Source organism: Alosa sapidissima, chromosome 22, assembly GCF_018492685.1.
Source record: "Alosa sapidissima isolate fAloSap1 chromosome 22, fAloSap1.pri, whole genome shotgun sequence".
Lineage (NCBI taxonomy): Eukaryota > Metazoa > Chordata > Actinopteri > Clupeiformes > Clupeidae > Alosa > Alosa sapidissima.
Window position 1 is genome coordinate 15849462 of NC_055978.1, and position 9577 is coordinate 15859038.

General features: G+C 44.5%; 1 protein-coding gene across 1 annotated transcript in view; it reads right to left on the bottom strand.

Annotated features, from left to right (window-relative positions):
• Positions 1 to 9278, bottom strand: part of stk24b (serine/threonine kinase 24b (STE20 homolog, yeast)) — a 21863-nt gene extending 12585 nt beyond the window's left edge. The window contains exons 1-2 of the mRNA XM_042078797.1: positions 8454 to 9278; positions 1019 to 1249 (exon numbers count right to left, since the gene is read on the bottom strand). Of these exons, the coding sequence (XP_041934731.1) occupies positions 1019 to 1249; positions 8454 to 8495 (273 nt within the window). The 5' untranslated portion in view covers positions 8496 to 9278. The remainder of the gene's footprint in view (positions 1 to 1018; positions 1250 to 8453) is intronic.
• Positions 9279 to 9577: the final 299 nt, after the last annotated feature.

The following is a 9577-nucleotide window of genomic DNA, read 5'->3' on the forward strand; positions in this document are numbered from 1 at the left end:
AAGTAAACTTCAGACTCAGGGCACTGTGGTGTGTGTGTGTGTGTGTACAAAACTTTTGATATCTGATACGGCTTTGTCTAGTCTGATTTATGCTTGGTGCTGCTGCCTGTTGGAGAAATGTATTACAGGGATCTACCTTAGGCGGAAAAGAACAAAGTAGAGAGAGAGAGAGAGAGAGAGAAAGCGAGAGAGAGAAATAGAGGTGATGTGGAGGTGATGTTATCTCATGTCCAGAGGAAATGTAGAAAGTGTGTGTGTGTGTGTGTGTGTGTGAGCGAGAGAGAGGGCAAGAGATCCTACTCTGTGGTATGCCGCTGGTCATTATGTGTGAGTCACTAAGATGGAGAGTAAGACTTGACAGGTGTCAGAGACAGCAGTCTTCACACATTAATTTCATTTCAAATATTCAGACCTTCCTTAAAATAGCACATCGCAGCACCCTGCACAACAGGGGCCCAAGGCAGTTAGTATCCTCCATCTATGATTTGAAATAAATAGGGGAGGGGGTGAATTGGTGGGGGGGGGGTTAAAAATAGCACATCTGAGTGTTCTACCATGCAGGGACTGAAAGCATTTAGTAATAAGACTTATTACTAAATGTCAATAAGATGACTCAAAATAAGCAATTTTGGGAGAGCACTGTGTTGCTGTCTCTCATGCAATAAGTAACTCCGGTTGGATATCAACACAATGTGCTATATAAATAAAGTTTACTTACTTACTTAATTACTTACAAAACAAGTAATTAATCCTGTAAAACAGGGGTTTTCAACCAGTGGTCCGCGGCCCACTTGTGACCATGGATTCAGTAATGTAGTTGCAATGTGTAATCAGTATTTTTATTCAGTGGTGGTCCTGGCATTACATAATTAGTCAGAATGGTGGTCCCTGGTTCACAATCAGTAGAAAACCCCTGCTGTAAGAAATCATTAGTGTTCACAAAAGGCGCTTCTCAGTGCACTTGGAGGCCATGGGATCATGGCGGTGTGAGGGCAGGGGACGGCGCGGGCTCACTCACTTTCAGGTAAGAGCCGTAGTATTTGGTGACGAAGGGGCTGTCGCACTGGCTGAGCACGGTGATCTCCTGCTGGATGTCCTCGATCTCGTCCTCGGCCTCCTCCAGGTCGATGATCTTGATGGCCACCACCTTCTGGGTGCGATTGTCGATGCCTTTGAAGACCTCGCCGAACGAGCCCTTGCCGATCCGCTCCAGCTTGGTGAAGAACTCCTCAGGGTCGGCCCTCAGACTCTACAGATGGGGGGAGAGAGAGAGAGGTTTAAACACTACTTACCAATATTAAGATATCTAAATATTGAAAAGCAATAAGATCTACGTGTATCACATCCTCAAACATTGAGACAGATGACAGTCTAGACCCAGAGAGAGGGAGGGAGAAAGAAAGAAAGAGGAGAGGAATAGAGCAGGAGTGAGGAAGAGAAAGAGAGAGAAAGAGAGAGATGATCAAGTACCTCATGGCATCAATTAGTGAGCTACAATGTCACAATGTGTGGGAACAGATGACCCTTGCAGAGAGACATGACACAAGACCATTCATACAATATCATACAGGTACAACTAAGGTGCTGGCTACCCTTACAAAGGGCGAAAGAGCTGCTGACACAAAGTCTTGTCTTGTGGGTTGAACTATAAGCAGTTCAGCAGTAAATTTCTTTCCTCAAAAGTAGAGTCTGTTCATTTCTATCATATTGTATTTTTTCTGATATAAACATTACAAACACTGATTGTTTATGAATGTTTTTGCAAAGAAATTGTCTAAACTATTTTCAGGATGACTGAATGGACAGAGAATGGGGTCTGTAGACAGCAGCACATCTGGAGAGGCTGTGTTGTAGCCAGCAACACTCAGGACATTGACCCCTGCGGAACTCCCTCTGGGGATTCCAGAGGAGATGTGGAGTAGAGTGGACTAGCTATCCAATGCTCTGCATATGCTCTGCATAAGGCGACATTTTCATACACACGCTACGCTCTTTTCTGATTCACATACGCTAATTCAAACACACATGTTCACACACACACACAACACTTTTTTTCCCAGCTCATACACAGGCTAATGCAAACACCATCTAAAATGTTTTCAGTCTGGTGTCAAACTACTCAGTTTAAGCCTTTCATTTGATTTGCATTCTACTTCAATTTTAAGGACAGACGCTTGGATTAACTCCTGGTCTGTGGCTAATGGGTTTATGATCCCCCCCACCCTCTTGCCTGCCTGTCTGCCTTCATTCATGTCATCTATACCATACACCATCATTAGCCAGCAGCGTTTACCAGATGCTTTTAGCCAAAGTGACTTACGGGTAAAGTGGAGGCATATATTTCATCAACACTGGTACATCATGGGAGTTGACCCCATGATCTCAACACTGTAGGGCCATGCTCGACCAGCTGGCCTGGTTGCTCCACGGCAATATCTAGCACTCTACTAGCCCAGGGGAGTTGTGGGAAGCTGGGCTAAACTTCCTTTTCAAACATGGGACATCCCAGGAGTGAGATTGCAATCAAAGACAGAGAAAAAAAGAAAGAGTGAGTGAGTGAGAGAGAGAGAATGAGTGAGTGAGAGAGAGAGAATGAGTGCGTGAGAGAGAGACCGGGGTGGGGTAAAGAATGGGCCAAAACTTGAGATAAAACACCAGGGAAAAAAGGATGTAGCTCAGCGAGTGTGATGCAACCAGCTCTAATTTCTCACACTGATAATTCAAAGCCTCGGGAACGTGACGTGGAATTTCAAGCTCACAACAATTCCTTTCGAGATGAACGATAGCCCAGCCTGCCTGCAGAGATCCACTCCATAAATATATCCCACTGCAATTCAATGGCCTCAAGGAGGAAGAAAGGTACTCTACAATGTTATATTAATAAAGCAAGATGAAAAGCCGAAGCCAGCCATACTGTTTGGATTTACCTTTCCCCACAAAAACGCAAACAGTTTTTTAGGGTGTGAATACGCAAGGCTGCTTCAAGACAAGAATTCTTAACAAACCGTTTAGCATAAAGAGAATATAAAAAAACAACAATGCAGTCACCATCTGTATTTCTACTTCTGGAGAATGTCAGATTAACGGTCTGTGTCACTAATATCTCACATCCTGGTTAATACAGAGACTAAGAATGAAGAAATATACTGTACATGGAAATCTGTAGTGCTGTGTGTGTGTTGGGGACTCTGAGAAGTCTATGTGACGGATTGGGTGCGGCTGCACAGCCTATAGGGGCCTGATTGCCAATCTCTGGCCTGTCAACTAGAGATGAACTGGCCTATCTCTCTCACACACACAGTCTCTCTCACATACACAATAGCTCGGTCTCTATGTCAAACACACACACAGAGAGAGAGAGAGAGAGAGAGAGAGAGAGAGAGAGAGAAAGAGAGAAAGAGAAAGAGAGAAAGAGAGAAAGAAAGAAAGAAAGAAAGAAAGAAAGAAAGAAAGAAAGAAAGAAAAGAACCCATGAATATTTCACTTAAGGAGATTTATTATGGCCTGTCCCCTTTCTCCAGCCATCAGACTAACTCCAAAGCCCAGTCCTTTAGGCCCTTAACGCTCATGCACACTCAAGGTGAGGTCTGACCTCACATGCACTGAGGCCAATGGGGCCTGACAGGTGTAACAATCAAACTCATTCCACCAGAGGCCTGTTCTGATAGGGATGTGTTGGATGGATGGATTGCTGTGTGTGTGTGTGTGTGTGTGGATGTGTGTGTGTGCATGTGCATGTGTGTGTTTCAGTTTCAGATCATGTGAGCCACATGAGGTCTAATGGGTGGAGAGGAAGACTTGCATAAATGCACATACACACACACACACACACAGATAGAGAGAGGCAGAGAGAGAGAGAGAGCGAGAAAAACAACATCACTGTATGCACTGTGCGCAGGAAGTGACTCAATCCAATTCCTAAAAAAAGAAATGTCAAACTGCAGCCACATCCGCTGGAGGCAGCGTTGAAAGCCATTTTGCCCACTTTGTGCTGGATGCAAAAGTGACCCTCTGGCAAGTTGAGAGACAGGTGTACTGTGAGCACGCCAAATGGAATGACTTTGATCAGCACTTCAGATCTTATGCGATCAGAGCCCCTGACTAGACAGTCCAGAGGCTGAGCCAAGGTACCGTGACCTGACCTGAACTGACCGGATTCCTGTGGACTGTGGCTCTGCTCATGTGTAGTGGATAGGGATGTAATGGTATTAAAATTATACCTCACGGTTATAGTGACCAAAATGATCACGGTTTTCGGTATTATCGCTGTATTTTCTTTTTAAAGTGTGTTAAATATGTTCAGAAAGCACTAATAGGCCTACACAGGCTGAAATAGTTTCAAAAAGTGTGGCAGCATTTACTATATTACAAAATATAGGCAAAACCTTATCAAAAGTGCAACATTTAACCAGGGACGCTGGAACTCGTTTTCACCTGGGGGTGCTCATAGAGGGAGTGCTGAGGGAGGGTAAAAAATTGTTACTGAGTAGATTCTTTTATTCTGGTGCATTTTAAGGTGGCCTATTGCTACTGGAGAAGGGCACATTTTCATTCACGTTCATAGGCCTACATCCTGACTGCACAAACAAACCTGGCTGAGCTGAGCATTCTTAATTCATAGCATAGTGTTACCGTGGCATTGTGTGTTGTCCTATTCACTTTTTCCTTGGTCATGTTTAATTGGCTTTGTGCCACAGTTAAATCCATCAAGTAGATAACAGAATCAGTAGGGTACCAGTTTTGTTTCATTGCACCAGGCCTACTGTATGTCAAAAGCAGGCTTGGATGAAGCTGGGAAGGATTAAACACACGGTTTCCACACCGTGGTAATCATCCGTGATAATCATGATATTTGAAATGAAAACGGTAATTGCTATCGTCAACATTTTTATCGTGGTTTACCATTAACCCTAACCGTTACATCCCTAGTAGTGAATCAGTGTCACATCGTCAAAGAAACATTTGAATCTGGCTGCTAACAAGGCTGCTAAGTCACTGCATGCTGAAGCAAAGCAAATCACACTGGTGCATGATTAGCGCATGATGGGTTGATTAGCATAAATTCCTAGCCTATGACTTAACGCTGTATTATCGAAAACAGACCTATACATGCAGTCAGAATTGTAGTCGACTACCAGGGGTTTGGTTCCCATCTCTGGATCTACTGTGTCAAAAGGCACTATGAGAGCTCCTCCACTGGGATCAGACTCATGAGAGGATCCCTGGGGGTTCCCCAAAATTCCCACTGAAAATTATGGAAAAATTCACCCAGTGAATCGTCCTACTCTGAAATGCAGTCCTCCGTGTATTCAACTTGCAGAAGTGTGAAAAGCAAGAAGGAAGGAGTGCACACCCAAGCAGAAGGTGCTGGCTGAGAGATGATCAGGAACAAGGACAGGGTAGGGTACACACTCTGATCTCTTTTTCAGTTATTTATTCAAGACTGAATAAATCAAGGCAAACCACCTTTCTTGAATAAATAGCTTGGAGAGGTCAAAAGTAGAGGTGTGACAATCTGAGTTTTTTTCTAGGGACATGACCATGAAGGTGCCTCTGTGGCCACCGTAGCTCCATCTCTAACACAGTTAGCACTTCCTCGTTGGCTGCCCCGGAGCCATCACCCGTCACAAGGCAATGGCGTGAACTGGGAGACGCGACCGAGTGACCCAGTTTCCTTATGGCGCCGTTGGATGGATGGATGCATCTAAATGCACATGCCTCGCTTTTCTACCCACCAACGCTCTGTCTCTCTCTCGCTTCCTCCTCCCCCATCGCCCATACGGCTCTTATGCTCCCTTACGCACCACTCATTCTCCCCCATGTCTGCACTCTCCGGGACAGACGGAGGAGCGAGAGAGGCTGTCTGCTCTGTGGAAATCAAAAGGGTTGACCTAACACGGCTCCAACATGCAGCCTATTACGTGCAACTATGGTTGGTGTGTGGTTTTCTGCTCCAGTGGGCAAAGAGCAGACTTCACTACTAGGTCACAGCCTATGGAGAGGCTGCTCTACAAGAAAGGCTAATTCGCTGCTGGTGCTGTTGTTGTTGTTGTTGTTGTTGTTGTTGCCCGAAGTGATGCTATTTGTGTAAATACAGCGCTAGCTCATGGAAGATTCCAGCATCCAAACACCCTTCTCTATATAGATAGAAACCATATCCATTTGCAATGGAAAACTCCACCATTTCAATAACACACATGCTCAAGATACACGTCAAACCCCATTATTGTGAGTACCAACACAACCCAGGAAGGAACTAATCCACCCGTGTAGGATCTATCCGTGTAATACATACATACATAAATAAATAAATAAATAGCTCCGTTGTGGGATAATTTTTATATACCGTGACGTTATGACCTCAACAAAATCCTAATCAAAACATATTGCTTGCTACCCGTGGTCAGTAATGCAATATGCAGAGGACATGCCGGGTCTTGCGGAGCTGGTTTGTGTGAATTGAAGAGCTCTCATGGTGAGGACCCGAGATGAGAAGCTTGTTAGCGGCTAATTGGGTTGGATGGCGGGGATGTCTGCAGAGAGAGAGAGAGAGAGAGAGAACAGACCTGCACACTCAGCTCCCGTGGGGTAAATCTCCTTAATGACACCCTGAAGAATCAATATGACTAGATGGGAGAGGCAAAGTGCTGTAGTCTATTGGGGTCGTTCTTCTTTCGTACATCAAGATGGACTTCATGAGATATCTCACGTCGGGAAAAAAAATCTTTGGTGGACTGGAATAAAACGAATGAATGAATGAATTTGAATGAAAGAGTGACTGAATGAATGCAAACACATCATTCTTAGAGGCAGCTGCTGCAAGAAAAAGACTGAATTCTGAAAGGGAACATTTCCAAGACTCAAAGACTTTCCAAAATGTCCGTTGACCACTGATGACCATTCAGTGACATTTGAAAGTTTAAATTCACCTTCACACCAACAGCACACCGATAGGGAACACCAATCACAACATACATAGGTATTTGTGGTGCTTGATGTCTACTGCCATAGAGAGCCCTGAGAGCTGAAAACTCATTAGATCCCGGGCTAGTCTGCTGATGTTTGTGTCCCAATGTTAAACCTCGGCTCACTGGAGAATTAAGCAGTCGCCAAAGCCCTTTCTGCGCAGCGCAGCACAGCACAGGGTAGCGCCAGCTTGGCCGCCCCCCAGCACAGCACAGCGCAACGCAATGCCTCTTTCCAGGCATGGCTCAGCTCCCTCGCTCCCTGGCCTGAGCTTCCACACCCAAAGTATTTAAATCCTCGGGAACAGGAGGATGCATGTGCATGCACAATGCACACACACACACACACACGCACACACACACTGCACTTGTGGTTTGGATTGGAGAATCTGAACAAGCACACGGTCATCTGGGAGAGGTCACCAAACCACGCTTTTAACAGTCAGTCACACAAGGGAGATCAGCTGTGACTAACTGCTGCTGCTACTATGTCTGGAGAAAGGGTCACTAGGGTATCCTCTCATCCCATAGTGACTGATTAGGTATTCATGTCCTGAATTAAGCAATAGGAACAGATATGGCCATAAAGAGGGACTGACCGATGCCAAGAGGAAAATTGACACTAATCTACTTATGCATAGAGAGGGCAACACCAGATCAAAAGAGTAGGCCTATACTTTACGAGTATATTGACATACTGAAGAACATAAATTACTATATAGAAAGACTGATAGGTCATTTCCACAACAAAGGGGCTTACATATCAATGGAAAGCTGGATCAATGGTAATAAACAGAAACCCTATACGGTGCAAGTCAAAAACAGTCAAAAACATCTAGATCAGACAAGTGAAGGAGGAAGGCTATAGCTCCTTAACTTTTCTATAGCTAACTTGCTTGAAAAGAGACCTAATTTCTTTCTCAGCTGGCACAGCAAGAGGTGCCTTGGCTGTGGGACAAGGCTACTCATTAGGGGGATGCTGTCTGAAACGAACATGCCATCCACAATTGAGGATACCCCTGAATAACTGAGGATACCTCTAGCAACCATAGAGTTGGAAGATTGTAGCCGAGGTAGTTACCAAAGGTGGTTTAATGTGTGAATTGTTTACGAGACCTATGCATTTTGTTAATTGAATATAGTCTACAATATGTGATTTCGTTGCAACATGATAGGGGAATATGTCGATGACTTCGAAATAAACCAGTCTGTTCAATGCCACTGTCTGATAGTGGTCTGTTCACCTTTCATAAAATGCACAGATCTTGTCGAAATAAGTGAACATTACTAAATGCATTGGCTGTGTTTACAGGATGTTCAACTCTTTTTTTGCACTTCACATTGCCTGTTCATGCCGTATGTGACTCCTAAAGACAGCAAATCACATATTCATTCACATTATCCAAAATAATTCCCATACAGGACAACACCACATTATGAAGCCCTTCACACAGAAAGCGATGTAGCTTGCTAAGCGTGCGGTCTTACCTGCATCCCCGGCAAACTGCCTTGAACCGGGGAGTGAGCCATGATGCCAGGCAACTTTAATAACTAAGAACGTTTGCTCTGAACCACCTAATACACGAGAGAGAACAATTCCAAAGAACTCCGAGGTCCGCAAATGTCCGTGTTGTGAGTACGAATGGTCTTTAGCAAACTTGGCTAACGTTAGTCAGCGCTGTTTATAAACATCCACCTGGTCCGAACTCCGGTAGTCAGCAAAATGCCTCATCGGAGCACTGCACTTCAGGCTTCTTTCCTGTGCTAACCGTGCAAACAAACTTGTTTCAAGCCCAGTCCGAACAAAGTATACTGAGATTCTATCTGTTCAAATTATCAACACCAGACGCCGTTTTCCCGATGCAAGCATGTATCTGCAACAGACCGTTCTTTTGTCCGCAGTCATAATCTTTTTACAAGTGCATTGGCTTTACCAACGTAGCTAGCTTACAACATTAGCTAGCTAGCTACGTCCGCTAGGGAGCTATGTTTGGAAGCTAGCAAGATAGCTAGCTGGCAAGCTAAATTGTCAGCAGAGTTGCTTGGCTGTGATCCTTGCGCCAAAGGATTTCCCCAACAGAACACAGTAGGTTACTGGGAACATTTGCACAACGACTCGCCGCCGCTCTCTGGCCAAAATGGATTTAGTTGGCCTGCACTCTGTGACTACACGATTATAAGCTACTAAAACAATCGTACTGCCATTGGTCGCAACTAATAAGAATGTGTTGTCATCCTCATTTCGCTGCCTTGCTCTCCGCCATCTTGTCAACGCTGTCACTCGGGCATCAGGGCGGATCCGGACGCGGTGGCACGCCTCGCACTGCAGGGGGAGCAACTGGTTCAGAAAACGGGGAGGAAAATTCTAGTGAATCCATAATGAGGCTATATTAGCCTTCTGTTTTTCTCAATTGCTTAACACGTTTTGTCCATCGACATCATGTTTTCAGAACTTGAACACAGAACACTGGTTCAAATGAGATTTTATTTGCAAAATGCTGTAGGCTACACTCAAAAAACATGGAAACATGCAACTAAGGGAAATATTTCCTTATAACAACAAAACTTATTGTCAGATTATACACAATGGATAAGAAGAACAGAACATTTAA